Source organism: Lygodium microphyllum, chromosome 4 (genome assembly GCF_053477565.2).
Source record: "Lygodium microphyllum isolate KBCC chromosome 4, Lygodium_microphyllum_v1.1.10, whole genome shotgun sequence".
Classification (NCBI taxonomy): domain Eukaryota; kingdom Viridiplantae; phylum Streptophyta; class Polypodiopsida; order Schizaeales; family Lygodiaceae; genus Lygodium; species Lygodium microphyllum.
This window is the reverse complement of record NC_141138.1, coordinates 115,488,296-115,515,182: the sequence shown is the minus strand read 5'-3', so window position 1 is coordinate 115,515,182 and position 26,887 is coordinate 115,488,296. Positions and strand designations below refer to the sequence as shown.

The following is a 26,887-nucleotide window of genomic DNA, read 5'->3' as shown; positions in this document are numbered from 1 at the left end:
CAACTTGTCCATCATCGTTTCTCCCCGTGCAAAGACTTTCTTTGATCCTTCTCCACTTCTTCAGGTCTAATAGCTCCCTTTTGTTGTATCGCTTGAGCACCCTCAATGTGATGGCTTTTTCTCCGTTGTGATGGCTTTTTCTCCGTTCAAGTCACTTACCATCAATCCATAGCCCTCCTTGTCGAATGAGAAGTACTTTGATGAGGTGAAATTAAGCACGCTTGGTGCAATGCCGTTGCTTTCTTGTATTGTTGAATCCTTGCCTTTAGCAAAGAAGTCAATCATCTCAACCTCATTGCTTGATGATTTATCCGATGTTTCTTCATTGGTATCGACTTCCTCAATCTCAAGATCACTCTCCACAATCCATAGCTGTTGACTATACGAGCACATATCACCCATGTATCATGAAAACATCATCACAATGCCGCAATGCATCCATTGCAAACATAAGAGAAAGAGATAGAGCTATGTGTACCTTGATGGGGAAGCCATGACCGACGGATTGCGAAGATTTCAACTTGCGATGCCCATGTATGGTTGCCACGTGGACGTCAGAGCTCCTACACAAAGATTCCTTCAATATGCATTGTGTGCAAAGATATTATCTGGGTAATACCGAGAGCGTTTTTTGCATTGACAGTTTCTCACTCTGCTCACGTTTTCGCTGGCCGGGTTTACTTTTGGTCTACTTTGAAAGTCATACGAACAAGGGACTCCCCACGCCGTTCTATTGAGCTCATATGCGCAAATGTCTTGTTTTTAATCCACCAATCACCCCTCAGTAACCATACAATAACCCTTGCCCCACCATATCCATTGAATTTGTCATATCCCCTTCCGTTGTTGTGATTACCTTGCCCCATGCAATGCGCCTTGATGAAAATTGTGGGCCCCATCCACGCGCTGCATGACCCGCTACCTTTTGCGACAGCTCACCCTTCCGACGGGTTGGGTTTACATGTCGAGCTGTGATTGCTTTTGTGGACGGGTTTATTTTTGACCAAAAAGCAGCGGCCTAAATCCTCCTCGCAATCCACGGGCGACCTCCATCGCCGATCCGCGACTCTCACCACCCCGTGGCACATAGTGCTGAGGAAAAGCCTCCTCCCAAATTACTTTGTACATTGGGCACACGTCAACAGCCAAAGCGAGCTTTGTATCCGGAGGCGTGTGAATACCTTAGATTGGGTTTTCTACAACGATTGGGTGAACTCCCGGCTTCTAAAAAGTTGCCCCCCTGACCCTCCAGCAAAATGCATTCTGTTGGGTTCTGTGAACGGTAGTTAGAATCGTCCTTCTCAGCTCCCACCCGGGGGAGCCGAGCCGGAACCGGCGTGGCTGCAATGGAGGGTTGAGAGGCCAACGGCAGCAAGGGCTTCCTCATTGGGTAGCTAGCTCCCTAGCGATGCCGGTCCGCCTGCGTCTCTCCCTGCTGGCCCTCCTGGCCATAGCCTTCTATCAGTGGTCGAATGGTGGCGGCGGGGGCGTGCGGGCGGCCTTGACAGTTCGGAACAGCAGCCTGGCCTCGGACACCAAGATGCTGCTGGCCTTCAAGGCGGGCGTGACCGCGGATCCCTACCAGCGCCTGGCGTCGACCTGGGTGCAGGCGGGCAGCCCCTGCGGCGGGGGCTGGTACGGCGTGCAGTGCAACAGCGGGGGGCGCGTGGCGGTGCTGAAGCTGGAGAGCCTGGGCCTGCAGGGGGCGCTGTCGCCGGCCCTGGGCGACCTGCCCTACCTCGTCTACCTCAACCTCTCCTGGAACCTCCTGTCGAGCGCCATCCCGAGCGCACTCGCCCGCCTCCCCCTCCTCAAGTACCTCGACCTCAGCAACAACCTGCTCTCCCAGGCCCTGCCCCCGCCCTCCCTCCCCTCCCTGGCCCATCTTTTCCTCCACAGCAACCAGCTCTCCGGCCCCCTCCCGCCCGCCATCGCCAACAGCCCTGCCCTCTCCATCCTCTCCCTCTCCAACAACAACCTCTCCGGCCCCGCCCCCCTCGCCGCCCTCTCCCGCCTCACAAAGCTCCGCTCGGCCTACCTCGCCTACAACTCCCTCTCCGGCCCCATCCCGCCTGACATCCGCAGTCTCGCATCCCTCGAGATCCTCGACCTCACCGGCAACTTCTTCTATGGCTCCCTCCCTAAAGAATTCGGTCTCCTCTCCAACCTCGAGGTGCTGAATCTCGGCGGCAATGACCTCAATGGCACCCTGCCCCCTCAGCTCGGCAACTGCAGCAGGTTATCAGAGCTCCGGTTGAACAGCAACGCGTTCTCAGGTGGCATCCCCACAGCCCTCTGCTCCAAGGGCACTCTCACAGTCCTTGATTTGCATGACAATCTGCTAAATTACTCCATCCCTAGCAGCATCGGAAGCTGCACCCGGCTCCGTGAACTCAATCTCAGAAAAAACTACCTGCAAAATAGCATTCCGGCAGCCATTGGCACCTTGCAAAGCTTGTATACGGCCTTGGATCTTTCTCACAATGACTTGCAAGGAGAAATTCCACCGCAAATCGGAGACCTTGATCTCATATCTTACGTTGACCTTTCTTACAACATGCTTACAGCTGAGGTCCCTCCAAGTTTTGGTAATTGTGGGAGACTTACTTGGCTTGATTTGTCTAATAACAATCTAACTGGCAGCATTCCTGCTACCTTTGGCAATCTGGACAACCTCGATCATTTGGACATGTCCAACAATCATCTGTCTGGCAGTATACCTAGTGAGCTGGGTCAGCTTCTCAGTCTGCAAATGCTTGACCTTTCCTTCAACAAACTATCTGGTGAACTTCCCTCGGAGCTCGAAAATTTGAACCTATCTCAACTGAATCTCTCATACAACATGCTAGTTGGACCCATTCCAAGCTCATTTCTCAACTTTTCCAGTTCAGCATTTCAAAACAATAGTGCACTTTGTGGGTGGGCTGCGGAAAATACATGCTCACCTGAATCACCCACACAAGCATCCAGTAAAAGAGGATTAAATGGTGGACTCCTTGCTGTTTCCTGTCTTGTTATCACCGTCTTGCTTTTGATCGGTCTCGGTGCTCTGTTTTACATGAGCAGACATCCTGGAGTTGGTCTAAGTTCTTCTTATGATTCTCAGAAGGTAATCAGAGCCAGAGCATTTTCCAAAGATGCCTTAAGTGTCGCAACTGAAGGATTTAGTGACAAGAATCTTGTTGGAGAGGGAAAACGCTTCAGAGTTTTCAAAGGATACATTGATGGAATGATAGTAGCTGTGAAGCAGGTGAAAGAGGAGCTTTTTGAAGCATTGAGAACCAACTTCTCCACAGAAATGGAGATTTTATCAAAGGCACAGCATCCCAATCTATTGAAAGTGCTGGGGTGGTGCTCCAGTCCTGATATGCTGGCAGTAGTACTACCATTCGTTCGAAATGGGAGCTTGGAGATGCATTTACACCCAACTAATGGTATTCCAAGTGGATTGAGTTTTGATGTAAGACTTCGGATTGCATTGGGAATTGCAAATGGACTGGCTTATCTACACCAAGCGTGGGAAGTGAACCCAGTTCTCCATTGCCAATTGAAAGCAAAGAGTATCCATTTGGATGATAATTTATTCCCACAAATGTCTAACTATACGAGCTTGAATAGTCCAACAGATTTTGCATTATCAGGTGTACTATCTGGCTATATGGCACCAGGTGAGCTTCAGTTGCTTTGTGTGTTCATGTTTTTTTTGGGAGGGGGTTGTTGAGTGTTGGTGGTTAGGGGCAGGGGAGAGGGGAACTCATATAAAAAATGTTCAAAAATGACACAATAAGTTTTAGAGAAATTCCTATTCCCACTGTAATTCCCACATTGTGGAGGTGCAGTTGGGGTTGGGCAAATGGGGCTGGCAGTCCCGTGCCCCCAACTGCACCTGGCTAGGTATGCAATGCCTCCCGACGAGAAGCTCATGATGTTGAACACAGTAAGCAAAAATAGGGAAAAACAAGGGAAAAGAGTTATTTTTCCACATGGAAAAAATGTCAAAAACTGCTCGTGTGATAAACAGCTGAAACTGAAAGAGGGAGCAGGGATGAGGGGGATTACAAGTGTTCAAAACTGAAACAACTGAAACTGAAAACCAAAATCTATATGGAGTAAAGCTGATGTAATATAAGTGAGTAGGTTCTTCCTGCTCTATGGGCACAAAACCACGGAAATCGGTCACGGCAAGCACAATAAAGCCTATCAACTGGTAGAGAAGAAATCTTTCCACTGTCTGGAAGAGCAAATTGCCTTTGACATAAACATTCCTTTTGTGGAGATGCTTGGTTGTTGCAACTCTCTGGGCAATTTATTGGCACTGAGGAGTACCGCTTCAGCTTCGTGTCGAAGATGTTTTGACAGTTGAGATATATCTTCGACAGTTGAAACAATGTATTGTTTCTTATGGTCATGTTCCACTATGAAGTCCTTGGACTCGTGGGTTTCTTGAAATTTCCAAGCAGAACGTTTGGCATTCCTTTCTCCTTAATTGCTGGTTTTTCACTCTACATTGCTTGGACTGGGTTTGGGCATTGTGGACCATTCGATTTTTCACCAAGATGATTTCCCTTTGTTAGTATACTTCTTATACTGTCTTATAATCCGTCAAGATGACTTTGATTTGGATACTTCCTTATTCTACGTAGAACTGTTTTGTACAATGAGATGTCTCATCCTGATTCCTGAGACATCTATGCGTTACAAAATTTTTGAGTCAAATGAGCATTTCAGTGATGCGGTGGTTGAGTGTGAGTATATGTGTGTGTGTAAATAGAGAGAGAGAGAGAGAGAGAGAGAATTGAAATTTGATATGCTTTGCATGTTGAAGGATAAGCAGAGTGCAAAAGAGGTGCAGGTTTCTCTTTCAAAAGCGATGTTTACAGTTATGGAGTAGTTCTGCTGGAGCTAATTCTTGGCAGGCGTCCTGAGGAGGATTTTCTACAGCAAAACATTACAGAGTGGGCTCGGCAGTTCTTGCCTGATCATGTTTGGGACATAGTGGATCCCTTGGTGACAGCAACTGCAACATGTCCTGAGCAGGCCCTGAGTGTCTTGGAAATAGCTGTATTTTGCACTGATGACATACCAGAGTCCCGGCCATCTATGCCTGATGTTCTCGAACTGCTCAACAAGGCCCTCAAATCTCCTACTGATGCACCTATTGAATCAGGGAACATCAGAGATGGCCTTGCGTATGCAAACCAACAACCATGTGATGCATATGAAAATGATATGCAACTAGGCTTGCAACAGGAAACAGGTATATCAGGAGAGTATCACCATGGACAAATGGAGGAAACAGGCATGTATGGGGAGTATCACCAGGCTGGACAAAGGGACTCACAAATGGAGCATACTAGCAGGTCTGGTAACATACCCTTTAACGTGGACAGCCCTAACCATGCATCCCCAACATGGCACACTAGTTACACACCCAGGTATGATGACGCAGAAGACCGCAATGATGCGGTGTATGTGCCCTATGATAGGAGGACACAGCCAACACCACCTCCTCAGCCTGAAGTACAGCGACAAGGTATTCTGTATGACTCACATATGATGTATCAGCCGTATGAAGAATCCTATGGTGGACCTGCATATATGCAGGAATGGACAAACTGACGCGCCATGTACGAAGATATGGGCATACAAATCTTCATGATGTGCCTTCGATCCTGTAATTGGGGACTCTAGCAGACTTGAGGCAAACGGATGTAGCACCAAGCTCTTCTTTCCGGAGTGAATGTATGCGCGGGCTTTCAAGAGGAGGACTCAAAGCATAAGACTGAGCGACGAGTGTTCACATCAAAGCATCCATGAATGCTCACCTGGTCTTGAGCCTTTAGCAGAGAGAGGCGAGGTACTGCAATTAGTAAGATGGAGGAGGATTATATGTGGACGTGCTAATCCTTGAGCCCTTTCTTCACACTTCCTTTTCTAGTGGATTATGCAAACTCATATCGGCATGGATCACCATCACCATGGGTCTGTAAGTGCTATATAGGATATAAGGGGGCCAACTATAGAATACCTAAGAAAAGAAGATGTATTTTTGGGGAGGGATTTCACATTTTTGCAATTCTTTTCAGATTTGGATATATAACCATCAAGAGGAATTGAATGAATTCAATATTGAATTTTTTATTTCAAAACATTTTATGTAATTAAAAATATAGTTTTGGGACGTAAAGGTACACTTGACAACCAATAATGTAACACTTTTGGCAAATCAATGAGTGCCACCTAAAGGCTGGTATATTTGTATACAAGTATATGTGAAACTTATGTAAGCAATGTACTTGATATCAGCTTAGATACATACTAGAATCATATTGAAAAAACAATTAAATATCTTAGTACATTTATAAAGCATGGTTATACATGTGTGAAGTTGTGTTCTTGAATACACCAATATTTATGCATAAGATAACTTTTAGGATATCTCATGATTGGGGTTTTTGACTTAACCACCTATAAACTCTCTTGCTATATATGAAATATACACACAAAAAAGTAAATGAAGAGAGTTTGTACTTGGTAGAAACAATCCCAAGATGCACTAAGGCTCTGGAATTCCAAGTTTTGGACCTACACCAAACCTTAATGGATTCAATATGAAAGTAGTAACCTTTAGATGATAAAAAGTGATTTTTAAATATGATTGTAGTATCCCAACCATAAGAAAGCATGCATGGAGTGAAAAGTATATATGTTCAGAATAACGAAGATCCATAGTTCAAAATCAAATATTAGAAAGACAACTTCCTCTTTCTAGTTGAATTGGGACTTACGATTGATGTAGGTTGCACAACATGTAAAGGTGATATTGTGCCATGCCCCCTTCTAGATTGTGTTGCAACATGTGGCCTTTCAACATTGCTTACCACACCTAAAAGAGAGAAAGAATGTTAGAAATAATAGTTTTAACTTAATGCATTTTATAAAATAAAGTGTTTATCAAAAAATTAAGTAAATATTAATTGGGGTGACAATATACTGAGCCTAGCATTGGTAGAGCAATCCTTAGAATTTGGATGAAATTTGTAAAATAACAAAATATTATAATTCTTGAAACTCCCATTTGCTCTAAATGTTTGTTATATGCCTAGTGTGCATGTAATATACATAGTAACAATAATCGAATTGTATAACATTGTAGCATTGAATATGTCCCTAATGCATAACTTTTATATATATAGGAAAATTCTTGCTACTAAACCCATTACTTGGTAACCTTTCGATTACCCTTGCGAGACGTCTACAAATGATATCATTTGTAGCTAATGAGTGTACTTTCTCTTGTGCTTGTATTTGGTTAAGTGAAGTACACAATAATATTGAAAAATTGTTTCAACCATTTAACAAAAAAGATTTAAGAAAACACAAAAAATAATAATTATCTTTATTTTCTTAATATTATTAAAGATAGCACACCTTACAATAGGGGGAGAGAGAATGATAACATAAATAATAGAAACAATTATAATATATTTAAAAAAGCAATAGATCAAGATAATTATTCAATTCATGTAAATGCAAATATAAATATAAAACATAAATATTACATACAATAATATATCGAAAAACAAGTAATAGCAAAACATATCTAGTTTATGATGTATTGCAACGAGAGAGAGAGAGAGAGAGAGAGAGAGAGAGAGAGAGAGAGAGAGAGAGAGAGAGAGAGAGAGAGAGAGAGAGAGAGAGAGAGAGAGAGAACAAGCTAATGAGTTTACAATGTGCAAGAGAGAATATATAATAAAATGAAGACATTCACTAGACAACTAATAAAAAAAGTTTGGTAAAGGTTACATATGTCAATTGAACTATAATTTGAGGATGAACTTATGTGGTGATTCATTTGGTTTAACGTTGCTAAAAGCCTATTGAGACAAACTTAAAAATATGTAACTTGCACATTAACAAATGTGCTCTCTACTGCAAGTAGATTCTCATTCTTGTGAGCAATTAATTGATGCACTCCATCCTCTATACGACCACTACTCTTAGCAAGCTCTTGCAGCTTGTCTTCATGATCTTCTAAAGACCCTTGTGCTTAGTATTGTCGAATGTGTTTATATATATCTCCTATATATATCCCTTTATTTCTTCTGACTTGCCCTATATAATTACAATATCTGTTAGGTTCCCTTCATATCTCTCTTTCAATAGTTTCTTGATACTTTGTAGATGAACACCTATGTCCTTATTGAGAGAGTATTGAAGCACTTTGATGTTTGAATAATATCTTCATTTTCTTCTCAATTACATTTAAGTGACAAATGATCCATGAGAATTCACCCAATGACTCTATCTCTCGGAGCCTTACCATATATCCTCAATAAGGGGAAACTTGTATGCATACAACCATCACGTCAAAGAACATGCATAAAAAATAGAATAATTCCATACTACTCCAGTGCCTAGTAAATAAATATCCTTTGTGCACCATAAGTGCTCTTTGAAGAATAACATCTTCACTTAATAATCTACTGTACCAAGCACAAATAACATTAGTCTCTACCGATTAACTGCTAAGCACAAGCAACTAGTGTCACATGCAAGCCTACACATGTATTCAATCATGTGGCAATTAAAAAATGTTACAAATCCACAAAAAAGCATCATTTTATTTTCTTGTAATTAATCTTGTAGTTTCTATAATATTGTTGGGTGGTTAAGAATATACTATCCTTAGTTGAATAAAATAATCGACAAATAAATGCAAGGGTAGTAAACCACATATAAGTGTTGTCTCAATGCAACAAATTTGCACTAAATTAATAAGGATAATGAAAATTTTTATATATTGCCTTGATGTGAAGAAAGTACATTAACACCCCCTTCCCCGCCCCCCCCCCCCCCCAAAGAAGGCAACCATGGATTTTCATAGGCCATTACCTTATTACAACAAATTTATGACCTTCAAACTTTTAATGTGATTGTGAATGGTAAGCAAAAATGAAGGAATCATAAGTAGGAGATAAAGAAGATTTTTGAATCCACAAGGATTCTTCAATAGAATGGTTTTCATATTTTCCTAAATATATATGATACGAATTATTAGTTCAAGTAGTGGTCAAATCATAATCAATTATCTTTTTAGAAACTAAAATCTTTATCTAACAAAGGGAGATCCTCAACAATAGGAGTTACAAGAACTGTATCTTTAAAGGATTTCAATAAACTAATATGAAAGGAATTATGGATATGCTAATGTGAAGGTATACCTAATGGGAAAGCATTATCATTAATCTTGTGTACAATACAAAATGGGCTATAATTGCAAGGAACCAACTTGATCTTTGGATGCTTGTTAATAGATTTTAATTGACCCTTTTTTATGCATAACCATACCAAGTCATTTTTATTAACTTTAATAGCTTTTTATTTTTTATTAGCTTAAATGGTGCTTTGCCATTGAGATTTCTTAATGTATTCAATCACATTCTCTAAAATTTTTCCAATTGTCAAATGCCAATGCATCAGCAATAATAGGTAGATCATAATCTATAGTAGTCATGGGAATAGGCAATTTCTTGTCCTATACAATCTCAAATGATGCTTGGCTAGTATAATAGAGGATGGTGTGCTATTATAAGTGAATTGTAAAATGGAAAGATGTTGGTCCCAATTATTAGGTTGATCGATTGTATAATATCAAAGGAGGTCTAGAATAGTGCTACTAGTAGTTATGGTCTGTTGACCATTGCTTTCAAGATGAAAAGAAGTTGTGAAATCCATTTTAGAATCCAAGAAATAAGGTTACCAAAAAATAATTATAGAAGCAATGGTTCATCATTAGAGAGAAGAATTTGGGAAAAGCCATGGTGAAGAAATATAGTATTGATAGAGAGCTTGGCGACTTGAGGAGCAGTCAAGGTCTCCAAACTACAATCTCCTCCTTGGACACTCCTTGGCCTCTCCAGAGTTGATAGCTTGCAAATTGCGGGTCTCCCTAGAATTAATTGATTACTCAACATGTTGCAGTGCTCTTGATTGATAGCAGTAGCCCCTTGCCTTTGCTTGGACTGCCCTCCTCTCTCAGCTTTTGCCAACAAGGCCTCCACTTCATGTTGTAGTATGCATGCCTCGATTTACTCCTACCATAACTATCAAAGATAGATCCAATCTTAAGTCCTCAACATGGCCCTAGAGATTCAGTTGTGATAGCTTCAAAACTTGTAGATAGGCCCTATTCATATCAAATTTCTCTCCATCTTAGCATTCAGCTCCAATCTCGGGCTCAAAACATGTGCCCCTAAAAATGGTGTGAACCACACCCTTTCCTCATCAATATTTCACAGCATATGGTGATGCGCCATGCAACTCATGTTGAGACCTTGGCTATCTCTCCCAAATTAACACAATGCCCTACTACTCCATAACCTAGTTGCCATGTTGACATAATAGCCCATAACATAGGTGTTTGCTCTAGCATGCAAACTTCTCTTAATCAAAACACGTAGGATCACCCTACTACACTCCCAACCACACATACCTGTTGCAGTCTTTGCTCCAACCAATATGCTCATAGAAGTAGCAACAATCACCTCTGCAAGCTTCTCTTAATCAAAACACGTAGGATCACCCTGCTACACTCCCAACCACACATACTTGTTGCAGTCTTTGCTCCAACCAATATGCTCATAGAAGTAGCAACAACCACCTCTGATTTTAGCTTATGAAGGGCTCTCTTGACTTAATAGAAGTGCTATTCGAAATGGGCCCCTTACCATGAGTATGTTTGAAGCTAGTAGATATGCCTCCTACTATGGAGTATATGTCTCTATTAAGTCTACCAAGCCTATGATAACAAAATGGATTGAAGTTTGTGTATGGGAATATTAACTACCTCATACCTTTCTTGAGATGCTACTATGATCTCACTAGCCTTATAGTACATAGTAGATGTTTAATTTGACTTATATCACATGATGTCCTAGCAATTGGGAGTTGGTTGGTTCAGATGCAATAGGATGGGGCTTGCAAGCACTACCCATGATAGCACTTGTAGACACTAAAGTGGCCTATGGTCATGCGAGGCATCATAGTTCCTCTTGCAAATCCCCTTGCAAGAAGGCATTCTTAATATCCATTTGATGTATGATCCAACCTTTTGATACAATGGTACGCAAATCGGATGCCATATGCGTACATAGCGAGCACCAGAAGGTCCCTAAGAACAAAGAACTCTACTTTTTGCTCAAAATCCAAGAGAATAGACTTGCACAACATGAAGCAAGAAGACCAATTTGGGTACAATCTCCCCCCATGCCTTGTGTGAGCCTTCCACAAAGCATGTATTTAATATATTATTCATCTCCAAATTTACAATTAGCATGCTTTAGATTTTGTGTTTGCTTTTGTCCAAATAAAGAATAAAGCAGTTGGATGCCCCAAGAGTCAGGTTGTTCCCAAATACAATGACCAATAATGACTATTTAAATCGTGCACCCATTCGCATACAAAATAATAAATATATGTCAAGTGCTTCAATAAATAAGCGCGTCAAAATAAATATTGGTGCCACGCCTAAGACGCGCATCCATCAAAAATGATATTTTTTTCTAAATAACTTGAATACACGCTATCGCCCAGTGCTTCCCAGTGCCACCGCCGCCTGCTCTACACATCAACTGAATCATTCACAATTGTTAGAAAATAATAAAATTAAACCACAAAAGTGAATACCTAGCAGTCTTCAGCTACAAAATAAATAAATAGGTTGGAACTTTGTCCTAACCTTAATTTAATACGATTGTGCACTTTAAACTTATAAATGTCCATTAATTTAAATATGTATTTTGCAGAATCACCCATTATGGAATCACCCACTTGCACATTAAATTAACGTGACATCCGAAAAGGACATGCATCCCCATCGAATTTTCACACAAGGAATCCACCTTGTGTATGAGTTCCGGCAAATAAATATAATTTTATGGAATCCACCGCAAAACCTCACGGAATCCACCATGGAATATGCCTCCTAGCATCATACCCCTAGGGTGGGATAGCAATTGTCCTCAATTGCTATTAGCTCAATTGGATCGAGCAGTGAGAGATAAGCACTTAGGCCACGAGTGTGCATCCATTGGGCCTCTTCAATAGGATGATTTTTAAATTTCACCAAATATCTAGAATATCTACGGCCAGTTCTAGTGGTCATAAAGTCGGTATCTAAAATAGTCTCAGGTTCAAGGATTTCAATTTCTTCTTCTAATAAAGGAGGATTTTCATAAACAGGGTGAACAAGTAATTGGCCTTTGAAAGGTCGTAACAAATTGATATGAAAAGTGTTGTGAATTTTCCAGTGTTGGGGTAGTTCTAATATAAAGGCATTGTCATTGATTTTGTGAATGATTTTGAAAGGTCCATAAAATCTAGGAGCTAACTTTACAACAGGGTGTTTCTCAACACTTTCTAGTCTTCGCTTTTCAATTCGTAACCAAACATAATCATCAACTGTGAAATTCATAGCTTTTTTTTTCTTGTTTCCTTGTTTAGTATATGATTGCTGGGCTTTCGCAATCATATCTTTAACTTCATAAAAAATAGTAGCATGCATGTTGGCAATATCATCAGCAGCTTTAACTTTGTTAGACAATGAAGTAAGAGGTGTAGGCAATCTATATCCATAAATGATTTCAAAAGGTGCTTTTTGTGTAGCTATATGTGGAGTGTTATTGTATGTAAACTGAAGTAAATGCAAATGTGTATCCCAAGTTTGTGGTTTTGAAATTGTGTATGCACGTAAAAGATCTAAGATTGTATTGTTTGTAGCTTCTGTTTGTCCATTTGTTTCAAGATGAAATGTAGATGAAAAATCAATCTTTGTGCCTAAATTAGGAAACAAAGTAGTCCAAAAATTATTGCAGAATCTAGAATCACGATCAGAAATAATAAATTTTGGTAGACCATGGTTAGTGAAAACAGTTTTCAAAAACAATTGAGCAGCTTGAGATGTAGTTAATGTTTTCTTACATGGAATGAAATATGCCTGTTTGCTAAACTGATCTATAATAGTCCAAATCATATCATGATTAGCTTGAGTGTTAGGCAAACCAGTGATAAAATCCATTGAGATATGTTACCATGGTCTTTTAGGGATTGGTAAAGGCATTAACAAACCATACTGCTTACCATGGTGTCACTTAACTCTTTGACAAATTAAACACTTAGATACAAAGTGGGAAATATTAAATTCCATCTGTGGCCAATAAAAATCTTCAATCAAAGTACATAAAGTGGAAATAATACCTCTATGGCCTTTATATGGGGGACAATGAATTTCGTGCAACACAAATGATCTAAATGGAACAATTACACATAAACTTTTCTCATAAAAAATAAATCCATCAGCATAAGACAATGAATCAATTGGAATCCAATTATTGTCAATTAATTTATTCCAATCAGCTTGAAAACTGGGGTCTTGATCATAGGTATCTTCCATAGGGATAAGAGAATCAAAAGATATCACAGAGATATTATGAATAATTGGTCTTCTACTAAAGGCATCGGCAACAATATTTTCTTTTCCAGGTTGATATTGGATAAGTGGATGAAAACTTTGAATAAAATCAACCCATTTAATGTGTAGGTCAGATATTTGTGGCTGACTAAGGAGATGTTTTATACTTCGTTGGTCAGTTTTAATCATGAATTCAGATCCCATTAAATAGTGTTTCCATTGATGTAAAGCTTGTACTATAGCTAGCAATTCCTTATCATAGGTAGAATACTTGAGTTCAGAAGGTTTAAGCTTGCAGTTGGAGTAGGCTATGGGATGGGAATCTTGCATAAGCACAGCTCCTATTCCAGATCCACTAGCATCAGTGACTACTAGGAAAAATGGTATATTAAAGTCAGGGAGTGAAAAATAGGAGTATAGGTTAAAGCATGTTTCAATAAATCAAAATACTTTTGCTGATTTTCAGACCAATGATACACAATACCTTTCTTTAATAATTTTGTCAAAGGTAATGTAAGCAATGAAAAATTTCTCACAAATTTTATGTAAAAGCTAGCAAGACCTAAGAAAGAACGTAATTCATGCACATTTTTAGGTATCGGCCAATTCAAAATTGCTTCTATCTTTTTAGGATAAACTTTAATACCTTCAGATGAAACAATATGTCCTAAGTATTCAATTTGTGTTTGAAAAATTTCACTCTTATCAGGATTAGCATATAATTGATTCTCTTTCGGTAATTTGAAAACTTAAGATAAATGTTCATAATGCTCGTTCTCATTCTTACTGAAAACCAATATGTCATCAAAGGAAACAATGACACAATTCTAATGCTTCAAAAATATGCGATTTAACATACGATTGAATGTGGTTGGTGCATTAGTTAAACCAAAAGGCATAACAAGGAGTTCATAATGTCCAATTTGAGTTCTAAATGCAGTTTTAAAAATGTCAGATGTGTCCAGTCGTACTTCATGATATCCAGATTTAAAATCGATTTTGCTAAATATTGTAATCCCTTGTGTATTTATCCATAAGATCATCTACCCTAGGGATCGAATATCTATTTTTGATAGTGATTTTATATAGGAAACGATAATTAATGCACATCCTATAGGTGTTGTTTTTCTTTTTAACTTATAGGACAGGTGCACCAAATGGAGAACTACTGGGCCTAATGAGTCCTCGGGTTAACAATTCTTCAGCTTGAGTTTGAATTTCTTTCTGTTCAATTTGGTTATGTTGATAAGGCGCTTTACATGGTGGTTGAGAACCTCGAATTAAGTCTATTTTATGATCTTCAGGACGTGTGGATGGTAAATCAAGTGGTAAGTCAGTAGCAAAATAGTCTTTTAATTGTGAAAGAAATTATGCATGCCTAGGATGCATCTTATGGATAATACCCATTATCTATCCCCTATTTATGGTACCTTATCTTATAAAATGTACATTCCTTCCTTAAATAACCCCCCTCCCTTACACTTACATGGTACCATACGGTAAAGCCCATAGAATAAGTCTATTACATAGATTATGATTAGTTATAATGTACTTAAAACATGTTAGTATTATCAATTTCTTTTTAGAAAAGAACACAGAAATTGATGAGGGGGATAGATTCTATGTACCACATACATTGACAAGTGTGTTATAACATGCCCATCTAATGATTGTCCAAGCATGTTTTTGAGGCTCCATCGAGAAACGAGTCTAAGCATCACTGCTTGGCACTCCCTTGGAATGTTCCAAGGTTTGTCACCTAGGGTTTCTTGAGTCCACCTCACAACGGAACGTTCACGAGACCGAACCCACTATGATCGACCTGAAATCTGGATTCCTCGTGGTCAAGGTCTCCTGATAGCATTCTAATGTCAGGTCCTTGACATCCTACTTTACGCAGAGATACCCAAACCAAAGCAAATCCATGTAATAAAGCATAAATGTCTTAGTCTAGGGTAGGCCATGGTTAAGTATAAAAGGTGGAGATGTAACATATGAATCATCTTTTTGCCATTATACAATGTTACTTGTTTGAGGTCTCAACCTCCCACCATCGAAGAGGGTGAATACTCTTGGCCACCATAGCTTGGGGTGCATACCATGCTGCAGCCACTCATCATTTGATTCTCAACCAACATTGGTAATATCATTTCATGCCTAGCCACCTTGGCTATGGTTCCTTGGCATTTTATGTCTATTTCTTGTATTTTCAGTTTAATGGCTTGTTGTGGAAATTAGCTTCTTTACATTGGTATCAGAGCATGGAATTTAATCGATGGGAAGATTCATTTTCATGGTGAATTTTGTTATAGTTTAGGCATAGAGTAACTAGAGGACAAGAATTAGTCATAGAATTTGATTCAATTAAAACTGTGACTAGTTAAGGTCTCGATAGTCAAACAATGGCAGATTCATGGTCATTTTGGTGGTACGTGGTCAATTTTGGGCCATTTTGAAGGATCATGGACTTAACTGAAGCCTAAACAAGGTTTGGAGAGGTTAAACCATGGTTACTTTTTGGAACAAGCTTCTCTTTCCTCTTTCCAAGCTTCTTGCTAAAAACTGCCATGGAAATCTCTACTCATTTCTCTTTGCCATGGCCATATCTCTTCATGATATCTTCAAAGAATGATTCATGAGATCTTAAGCAACCTATGGATTACCTATTTGGCCAAGCATCAACAATATATTGATCACGTGGAGCAGGAGAAGGGACTAAATAATTTGCGCCATTTTTCCAGCCCATCTCCTCCTGAAGAATCAACAATCTTCTTAATCATCCAAGCTTCTCCCTCTCTTGACTGATCATTGGCATCCTTGACATGAAGTACCTACACTCTATTGCTTGATCTTTCACTCTCCTTCAGCCATGAAGCTTCCTTCACAACCCTAGCTATGGCTGAAAGTGGACAACATGAATAATCCTCCAATTTCTTAAAGATTTGGCCTCTTCTTGGCTCCTACTAGCTTCCTAATAGTAAGAGCAAACGTCTACATCAAGCATTGGACTAACATTGAGAAAATATTGGAGTTTCCAAGAAAGATTGAAGCATTTTCTTTATCTCAGATTGGGGAAAACAGGGAAGCCATTAATCTTCATCAAATCTTGTTTCATTGAGGCTTCAATCCATGGGGCTTTTGTTGTCTACAACCCCGAGAAGATTCAATTGAAGATATTTTTCAAATAGTTGACTTACATAGAAGAAATTATTCAAGTTTGAAAGCATTTTTAGCCTCTTGAACATGGCAATGTCTGAAAATTTACGGAATCCATGATTCTAATGAGAATTTACATGCATCAAAGCTCAAAGGATCTTCTCCAACAAGCTATTGTAGACTTCTATCAAATCATTGGCTTCTTTTGATTGCATTGGAGCAATCTTACTGATTGGGAGCTGAAGATTACATGGGAGAAATCATATTGGACAAATTTTTCTTGAAGCTGGTCTTATGATTTGAAATCTTGGTCTATTGATGGTGGTTTATGCTGAATATTGATTGAATTGGATTCATCTACTACTTTCCATCAACATTAAACATGCAATTTTAATGCTTTCAGCCCGCAATCTCTCTTTTCATCTAATTGTTGAACCAGTCCATTTGTTCATAAGAGAGATTGAGTGGGATACAACCTCTTAATTCCTATTGAAGGGCATGTAAAATTTAGCCTAGGATTGATTATGATTGCTTGATGAGTTTCTTTCCTACCCATTCAAATGTTGAAGCTCAATTGATTGCATAAATGCTACTCATTGCCTACTTAACTTGGATTTTTGTTGGATGATTGAACATTGATGCTATAGGACTGAAATGATGATGAAAATGGTAAGTGGGAACATTGTAAAAGTAGTGAGTCACTGCAAAAGGGTAATGCCCTATCCATAGCCCTTTCAATTCAGTCATTTCCCAATACCCACTTGCATTTCATTAAATAATTGAAAGGCTTTTTCAATCAATGCATAGCATCCTTGTTTGATTAGCCATTACAACGTACTTGCCATGTTGGTTACCGCGAGGAAAAGCGGATGCTAGGCAAGTCAGGAAGATAAAAGAGAGGTGACCCTCCCTTCCCGATTAAGACCCTAAAGGGGTGCACAACCCGGCTTGAGGTGGAACTTTGCACACCCCTCTTGTCTTGGAGCCCATGCAATTCTCAAATTTAGGTGCAATTACATTCCCCATTATCAGAGTTTGGCACTAGTACAACATTGATTAGCCATATTCAGGGTTCCATAAGTGGTTGAAGAACCATTGGAAGAGGTGCAAGGCATCTCCTATTTTTAGGGTACATACAAGTGTTGGGCAGAGTTTTTTTACAGATAAAACAACAGGTATATACCAATCTACAGGTTATTCTTGAGCCTTAGAAGTGCCTCATAACTCTCTCCTGGTTGCTACAGTGGTCTACAAGGGTTTTTTCTACCTAGAGTATTCCTATAGGGTTAAACATGGTGATCCTTTCTGCCTTGACTCTTTGACAAGTCAAGAACTGAGTTACATACTTTAATACATCCCTTTTCAATCCTAGCTAGTGATAGCTCTTACAAATTGCGTTGAGTGTTTTGGCATACCCCGAATGTCCTACAATGGGGCTGACATGTGCTTCCCATAAGATCTTGGCCTTCACTTCTGGTCCTTTTGGGACACAAAGCAAATCATGGTAATATAGACAACCATTTCTAGCACGATAATAATTAATCTTAGACCTTTCTTTGTCAAAGCTTCCTCCTTGAAGTACCTTAGCTATGAGTCCTTCATATTCCTTATCATGAGAAATAGCTTGGCGTACAAGATCAAGTATAGGGTTATCAGGTATGGATGTGATTCTTAGGATTCAAACTTTGATGATATTTGATTTTAAAATAAAATTCTTGTAGTATCTTTATCCATCTTCTTTGCCTCATGTTTAGGTCAGCTTGGGTGAAGATCCACTTAAGACTTTTATGATCTGTCACTAAAGTGAATTACCTTCCCAATAGATAGTATCTCCATAGTTTCAAGGCATGTATTATTGTGAGTAACTCAAGGACATGAGTGGCATAGTTGGACTCATAGGGCTTCAATTTTCTAGAAGTATAGGCCACTGGTTTTCCTTCTTGTACTAGCACCCCATTGATTTTTGCAAGTCCACTTGCATCAGTGGTCACCTCAAATGGTTGACTAAAATCATGGAGTTTTAGTACAGGTGCAGTGGTTACAGCTTCTTTAAGCTTATCAAAGATTTCTTGATGCTCAATGATCCAAATGATTAGTGTATATTTTCTTCAAAATATTTGTTAAGGGTGCAACAATGAGGGAATAATCTTTGATGAAGATTCAGTACCATCCTATCACTCCCAAAAATCCTCAGATTTCTTTTATTGTCTTAGGTATTGGAAATTCTAGGATATCTTTACTTTGGTAGGGTATACTGAGATTCCATTAGTAGAAACAATGTATCCAAGATATTCAATCTTTTCAGTGAGAAATATGAGGGTGAACCTTCGAAAGTCTCTCACAAGAAAAGCGCGAGGCGCAATGTAGTTCATTTTATCAACATGCCAAACCAACATTGGCAAAGGGATAAGGCACCTTGAAGGGAATAGGGAAAAGCCATGTTAAGATTGCAGCATAGCAACCACGAAGGGCAAGAGGATGGGTCCATCTAACACCATTGTCAATTTCAAAGGATAGACCCACTCACGGTTAGTGTCACAAGGAAGGACCCACCCAACTACATATTCAATTTCAAGGGCCAATCCATCAAACACCATCTCCCACAAGAGCTTGTATACAAACTCAAAAAAGCCATCTGGCTACAAGCATCCCACCTTCCAACTACTACCCATCAATGACATGGGACTAGCACTAGGTTAGGAGGGGGGTAATGTTAACCTCAGCATAAGAAGAAAATAACAAAAGTGAAAAAAGTGCAAGTCAGGACCTAAAAGAGGTGACCCAAAAGGAAATCAAACACAACAAAAAAAGCAAGAGGGGAAACGGTCGAAAGTGCAAGGGCAACCTCAAAAGTCAAGTCAAAGGCAAAAGCATATTTTTAAATGCAAGGTACCCCTAAAATTGTCTCTGCAAAATTGTAAAAGGTAGGCAAGCATAGGTAAAGAGATAAGGCAAATAGAAGGAAATGGAAAAGAGGACCTTGCCACAATGGCCGGTCATGTAAAAAAGGGATGATTGCCCGAAAGGGATTTAGGATTATGTATAAAAGCCAAAAAGTGAATTGAGAATCTCATTCTTTGATGTGCGGCAAAAGTGAATGTGGGAGCTTTCACTCAACCGCCAAGACCCACGGATCGCTTATCGATTCAAGCGTTCCAAGCCGAGCACTAATGGCTACCTCTCACATAGCCGACGCGCAATGCATACCTTATGGGTGTAGTGAGCTTACCTTGATGTCGTTCGAGTTACCTCCTCTCTCACACACTCCGGTAGCTCCACGATCCAAGTGCAAGCTTCAAGCAAGCTCCATCCTCAAGCTCCACACTCCAAGCTCCATGTTTGCGAGCAAGACAAGAGAAGAGAAGAGAAGAGAAGAAGAGAGGAGAAGATGGAGAGCTTCTCCTCCTCGGTCCCTCACCCTCACACACTCACTCCCTCACACTCTCACACTCCCTCTCTCAAGCACAAGCTCAAGCAAGCAAGAAAAAGGAGAAGAAGAAGAAGAGGAGAGCCACTTTTGGCCACACACAAGAATGAGTTGCTCATTCACTTTTCAACTTTATATACAAAACCCTAAATCCCTTTTGGGCGGTCATCCCCTTTTCCCCTTTTTACATGGCTAGCCATAGCCTAGGCCCTTTTTCCCATTGTCCTATCTTCCTAGCTTCCTGTCCATTGCCCATCTACATTTACAAATTGCACGAATGAGAGCTCAGCGTTCTTTTACAAGATTTCAGGGTGCGCCTTTTTATTTTAAAATGCGCCTTTCCCCTTTTGCCTTTGCCTTGGACTTTTAAGGTTGCCCTTGCGCTTTTGGCCTTTTCTCATTTTCTTTCTTCAGTCGGGCTACCTTTTTTCTGCCTTTGCCCTGCATCTTTTCCACTTCCTTTTGCTTTCTTCGTGTTGGGATTAACATTACTCCCCTCCTAGACGAGTGCCAGTCCCATGGCACTCACCGTTGTAGGTAGCAGGCTGTAGCATGCACCGAAGACATGGGTGACAAGGATGCCTGTGGTTTTCATGGAGGAGTGTTGGTGGTGGTGTGGCAGAAGGTCCTGGGGGCCTGTTGGTGGCCAAGGTGGCTGGTGGAAGGTTGTTGGAGTTGGTGGTAGGGCTATGCTGTGTTGGGGATTGCATTGATGGCCAGCACAAGTGTTGGTTTGTTGGGGATTCTGCACATGGCGATTCTTTGTGGGGCTTGTCGGATGGTAAGGGACAAGCATTCAAAGTCGAGTGTTGATGAAGAGCGAACAACACCTTATACCTGCAATTGGAAAACCTCACATGTGGTCTCTCCTTAAGGGGTAGTGCTAGGCTTCTCCTCGTGCACAAGACATATTTTGATTAATTTGGGAGACAGGTCGAACTCTAAGCAAGCCTAGAGTATTGTCCTGCACTTGAGGACCCAAACTGTGGATATACTTCGGTGCAGATTTTATTTGAGTGCTTGTGCATACTTAGATATTACATAGTTAGAAGACCGTGGCTAGTTTCTCATAACAATGCGCGGATGAAGCAAAGTTGTCCATGTGGAGAAGGAGTACACGTGAAGGTATATGAGACATCCTTTACATTGTGACTGCACAATGTAGCATAATTGAATACAAGAACACCGCACTTTCAGTAGCTGGAAACTATTGGACTTGCTTGGTGAGTACGGTGTACTTTTCATGGCCAATCGTGCGGTGCTTATCACCACTGATTGCAATGGTACTAAGGCAGAGTGCAAAAGAAAATTGTGCAAGTGGGTCAGGGTGACAGGTCTAACCCTAGGCGAGACAAGCTCCCTAGGTATGTCCTGCCCTTGATGTGCCCTGAACAATTGTGGGTGATTGTAAGGGGCTAGGGGACTAGGGATGAAGCCGGCCGACCAAGGTTACCAGACGTACCTAATTTGAGGACCCCTAGGTGCTGTGCTGTGATCGTGGGTGCTTCTTATCTTTCCATTCATTTCTTTTTCTTTTCTTTTCTTCTTTTCTTGTCTCTTTTTTTTTAAAATTTGCCTGAGTACAACCATTACAATATGTTGAGGCTATCAGCCTTTCAATGGATTGGAAAATGTCAAGCTTCGAAGGCTCAGAAAATGGATAGTACAATGATGATTGTGCCCTAGCCTCGTTGTTAGAGAAGTAGTTGGTGAAAGGAGGAGACCCACTTGAGATATTGCAACCCTCCTTACGGCACATGCGATGTGGGTACAATTGAGGTACGACTACCATGAGCCAACTATAGAGCTTGACCCAGAAAGGGGGCGTGGCCCAGGAATGTGTTTTGGGCCATGCAATGTGGGCGGTTGGCAAGGGTGATTCGTGATTTCGGCAAGGTGGCTTTGCCGTGGCTCCTTGGGGGGTCGATGGTCTTGCGGTGATCGAGCATTGAACACTTTCGCCCAAAGATCTGTCCCATCCTGTATCCACTTGTTGCTTCATAAGAGTACATGCATTGTATATGCCACAACTATAATAAACCAGTGCAATGCAAGGAGACCTCACTTATCGAAATTCTATGGTGTTGACTTAGATATTTATCACGTGTGCTTGATTAGTTTTTTTTTTCTTTTGCTAAAGACGTGAAATATATTAAACGCAGATATGAAAAGTACGTACAATTCGGAAACATGTCAACACTTAACAAGTCGGGAACACTTAACCATTCAAAAACAAAAAGTTATGGCCAGTTATCATTTGATAAGCCCTTTATGCATCATGGGCTACTCGATTTGTACGAGGCGAGGCGAGTCTAGGTGGCCGGGTGATTGGGACTCTGCTAGTGTGGGGCTCCCGTGGGGGTGAGCAGGGAACATGTCGGCCGGGACATGAATGGTGTAATCCCAACCTGCTACCATCTCCAAAATGTCTTTAAATAATTCATTAAATTCTTCTCTTTCTCGAGCTGCCATTTCTGCCTTTGAGCATCTGGGGCCTGAGCGGGAGCTGGGAGTTTGTGCCACTAGTGCTGTCACCTGTTGCGCATTTTGAGTCTCGACTTTCTTGACTCGAGGGTTCTTCGGCCTTCACCCTGGGCAGTGTCGCTTAGGGCCTCGCTTCTTGGCATGCCTCTTGATGGTGGGCACATAGCGCTCCGATGGAGGGGTGCGTGCCACATGCTCCCATCTTTTGCGAAGAGCGTCTTTGCATGCTAGCTCTCCATGATTCTCCATGCGCTCTGCCACAAAAGGAAGCCCGCAAGATGCAATCCAAGGGTTAGACCTGGATATAGGATACAACTGTTTGCATGGAATTGATTTTAGTGTTGTTCATGAAGCGCATATGACACGGAGGGAAGGGGTGAGGCATGCGGTGTTTGTTGTAGAGGAATGGCCCCCATGCTGACGTTCGCGTTGCCTCCAGTCATTAGCGGATATTAGGTTATGCTAAGTCGCTTGGACTGGTTGTCATGGAGTGGGATAGGGCACATCCTCGGAAGGGTAGACCAAAACGGGAAGAAGGTGTATAGAAAGGGACTGCACCCTGTCTACAACATCAGTGCTGTTGGTCAAGGCCTCCTATGGCGGTAATGTGGGTTGCATGCCCTTCAATTGGGGGAGGGAATGATCACACAGCTTTTAAATGTGTGATGAGAAGAGGACTTGAGGAGCTTAGCCTGTCACATCCAACTCTTCTGCCTGCGCTTGACTATCATTGCTTGCGTGTGTTGATATTGTTTATACAAGGTGACACAAGAATCAATGTTTATTTATATACACATTTATGAATCCATGTTACTTCACGAGGATAAGAACCAAGTGTAGAACTCGGGGTTGTACTGGAGAGAGGCACATGCATCTAGTATTCGTGGCAACTGACTTAATACTGATAGATATTTTGCCACGTCAAGTAGCATGGAACCTTGATCGAGTCTACTGGCAATATGTAACTCCTCCTCAGTGAGAACCTTATCAATCAAAGGGCCCTGTAGCCTAGTCCCAGCTAAGTCCGTACCCCGAATCTCAGTGAGCACTCAAAGGGAAGTTGGTGCCACGTAGGTTGGGTCTCTTTGAGACCGCCATTTGGCCAATTGCTCTTCTAAGACCGTCATGATCTGAGCCCCTAGTTTGGCCATTACAACGCGGCTTTCGCACCAACGCTGCTCAAATTGACTCTGGCCTGCTGACAGTCGCTTTAGTAGCTCTATGTCTATGAGATTCGGTCGACAGAGCACTTCATTGAACGTGATGGTTAAGCGTAGTTCGTCAGCCTCCTCATCAGGGATGAGCCGCATCTGTTCATGCAGGAGCCTGTCATAGTGCCCGTTAAGATGTTCTTGTTCTTCCCACGATAGAGGAAAGGTCAAGTAATCTCCAAGCTGCTCCTTGGGGATCGTGCCCATGTCCACAAGGACGTAGGCACGCGGACCACTTTGAGCTTAGCCTCCAACTCAATTAAGCATTTTGTGACACTTCTATGTTCAACGAGGGCTTGCTCGGTTGCTATCTCATGCAAAGTTCTAAGAGTTTCCTTAGGCTTTAGCATGGCTGGGGGCTCAAGCCTAGATGAGAAAGATTGGTCAACGCTAGGATTTCTTATGCTCTTGGGGTTCTCACGTTTCTCCTGAGGTTTTGCTACTATTTCTTCATGGTTCTTCTCGGATGTGATTGGCATAGAGTTGTCACCCTGTTGTGATAGCGTTGCATCCACTCTTGATTGATCAATGTGAGTTCTATTGTCAGTGGATAGAGTGTTGCAAGCAACTGTTGATGGAAACTGTTGCATTGGTTTGTCAGAGCACACAGATGTGTCTGAGGTTCCACCGCTATTAGGAGAGGCATCAGTGGGTTCATTGGTGGATGGACTCGATGCTTTATTCATCAGCTCTCCAGCGCCCTTCGTCTCAATGTTCTTGGGGTCCACAACCACCTGCAACTGTTGCTGTTTTCTCTACTTTCCCCTCTTTTTCTTGGTCAATGAAGATGCTTCTCTCAACGACTCAAGACCCTGGGCTATATTGACCGTTGATGTGCTTGGTCGGGCCTTAGCATTTCCCTTCTCTAGTGTGTCCTTATGGGACATAGCCGTGGTTTGCTGAATAGCCTTGCTCGGTTGTGAGGGCACAATTGCCGCCCTTTTTGGAGAGTCTAGCTTTTTAACCAACTCCCTTGCGTTTGACTCCTCTGTCCTAGGCTTTAGGCACTTTGAAAGTGCTAGAGTTGTCGAGGGATTTGGTTGCAACACCTCCTCCACAGGTAAACTACTAAGGACACGTTCCACAAGGGGCATTGTCACAGCCAAGGGCTGTGACTGCTGTGGTCCCTGATTGGAAGTAGTAGCAGCTAGTTTAGTGGGCTGGCTACCCTTGGTGGATTGCGGTATCAAGTCCCTAGGGCGATCAGAAGTGGTTGTGTCTTTTGTTGGCCTTTGAGCACTCATCTGTGTAGATCGAGCATGAGCTGATCTAGTCGCATTAGGTGGCTCAGGCATATCCTTGGGTTGAGAGCTACAGATGGCATCATGTCCCATCTCTTTGACGGTTGGAAGCTTAGATGGAGATAGAGATTGGAATTGAGCAGTCGCCCTTGACAACTGCAATAGTGCTTCCTGTGTCTGTTTGGGAGAAGAGGGCGTAGGAGATCTAGGACTCCTAGGTGGATGTGGCACTAGCTGAATGATTTTCTCAAGGCTATTAGATGATTGTGCCATTTGCTTTGTTGAGCGAGTAGCCTTGCCATGAGCAATGTTGTGCCTATGATGTTTGTTCTCCCCTTGGAAAATCAAAGGCTCATTGGGCACTAATGGCTTTTGTGCACACTCAATGGTTACATATGACATCTGCTTATTAAGCATGCTAGGTTGAGGCTCTTTCTTTCGAACACTCATGTTTGGTTTCTTACCTCGAGACCTAGAGTTTCTCTTAGATTTTCTCCTGTGCTTCGTTGCTTTTGATGCACTCTGGCCTTCACTCGACCAGGGAGGTTTAGCAAGGGGTTTTGGCACCCAAATCCATCGGTTGCCTGCATAATACCCTTGAGCCCGAAGCAACGCCTTGGATATCCATCGTGGCGTTGTGCTGGCTCTCCATCGACGCCTCCGTCTATAAGGCTTGGGCTTCTTTTGGGGTCTTCTACGATATTTGTAAGTCCAAAGCCCGTCCTTGGCATTGTCTCTTGACCTTTTTGTTTCAAGCATGGCCTCACTTACTGGTCCTCGTTGTTCGACCTGTGCTTGTATCAACTCTTCCAACAAGTCCTTGCCCTTGTTAGTAGGCTTGACTGTTACGTCAGCACCTTCCTTGCCTTTCCCTCGAGGTTTGATGAGGTCACCCTTGCTAAAGGTTGTGACTATCCTCACACCCGGTAGTGTCAGGTGTATCCTCTGTGCTACATAGTCAACCTCACACTTGGTCGCCTTTTTGAAGGGTCTTCCTAGGAGGGTTTCTTTCCCACAGCTAGCACTATTTGGAGGAACATGAAATAGGATAGGCAAGCTTTCTGTTTCAATTGTCGCAAGGATTTTGCACTTCCCTATGAGTGCTTGTGGGTGTCCCCCATAAGGGCTAAGAGTTGCACTAGTCGGTGTCAGCTCTGGTTGGCCTAGTAGGGTCCATGATTCATAGGTCGAGATATTAAAATCTGCTCCTTCATCAATTAGAGCATCAATAGTATGCTCTCTTTTTGCGGTGAGTTTGACCCTAAGATAAGCACGTGGTACTATGTCTTCATCTTCCGGGTCCTGGCTTGTAAATTTAAGCCTTTCAATAGATGCCCTTGAGTCCCCACTTGCATGAACAGACTTGGATTCTCCACCAATGTCTTGGGTTGTCTGTGCAGTGTTGCTCAAGGTACATCTCTTGTCAAGAGTGTCATGTCTAGTCATCTTGGCATTTGTAGCTTGCTGATGTTGCATTTCGCTCTGACTAGACATAGTATGAACACAATGTACATGTGTTCTTGTGGTGTGGCCTTTTTGCCCAGGATGGCTAGATTGGCCCATTGAGGTTCTAGGGTCTCTGTTTCTCTCTGTCCGGGTATGGGCTTTTGGTTGCTCTTTTGCAAGTGAGAATCCATGCTCGTGTAGAGCCATTACTACACTAGGGCCCAATTTGGAGGACCTGTCACGGCGCACATTTTCTCTCCAACCTACTTGGGGGAGGTGCGGAGGGGGTAGAGCCCCCTCTGCGGGGGTCCAGGGGGGGCAGTCCCCCCCGGCCCGCAGGGCCGTTACGGTAAACACCATGCGCAATTTGGAGGACCGTTTATAGCCAAATTTTGAACTACTTGCTCTAAGTTTCAGCCCAGTGATGGATCTGTGATGTGCCTTTAGC

General features: G+C 41.7%; 1 protein-coding gene across 2 annotated transcripts; it reads left to right on the top strand.

Moving 5' to 3' along the window:
• Positions 1 to 1,281: 1,281 nt before the first annotated feature.
• LOC148037500 (uncharacterized) lies at positions 1,282 to 4,962 on the top strand. 2 transcript variants are annotated; one of them, XM_087676453.1, is made up of 2 exons: positions 1,282 to 3,668; positions 4,826 to 4,962. In XM_087676453.1, the coding sequence occupies exons 1-2, from the start codon at positions 1,409 to 1,411 to the stop codon at positions 4,828 to 4,830; spliced, it is 2,265 nt and encodes a 754-aa protein (XP_087532579.1). In that variant the 5' UTR covers positions 1,282 to 1,408; the 3' UTR covers positions 4,831 to 4,962. The 2 variants fall into 2 exon arrangements, with proteins under 2 accessions (XP_087532579.1, XP_087532580.1); XM_087676454.1 differs by having other exon boundaries at positions 1,282 to 3,641; positions 4,826 to 4,961.
• Positions 4,963 to 26,887: the final 21,925 nt, after the last annotated feature.

What these genes read in the sequence shown, in the direction of transcription:
- LOC148037500 (XM_087676453.1), top strand. Translation starts at nt 1,409, where the DNA reads ATGCCGGTCCGCCTGCGTCTCTCCCTGCTGGCCCTCCTGGCCATAGCC.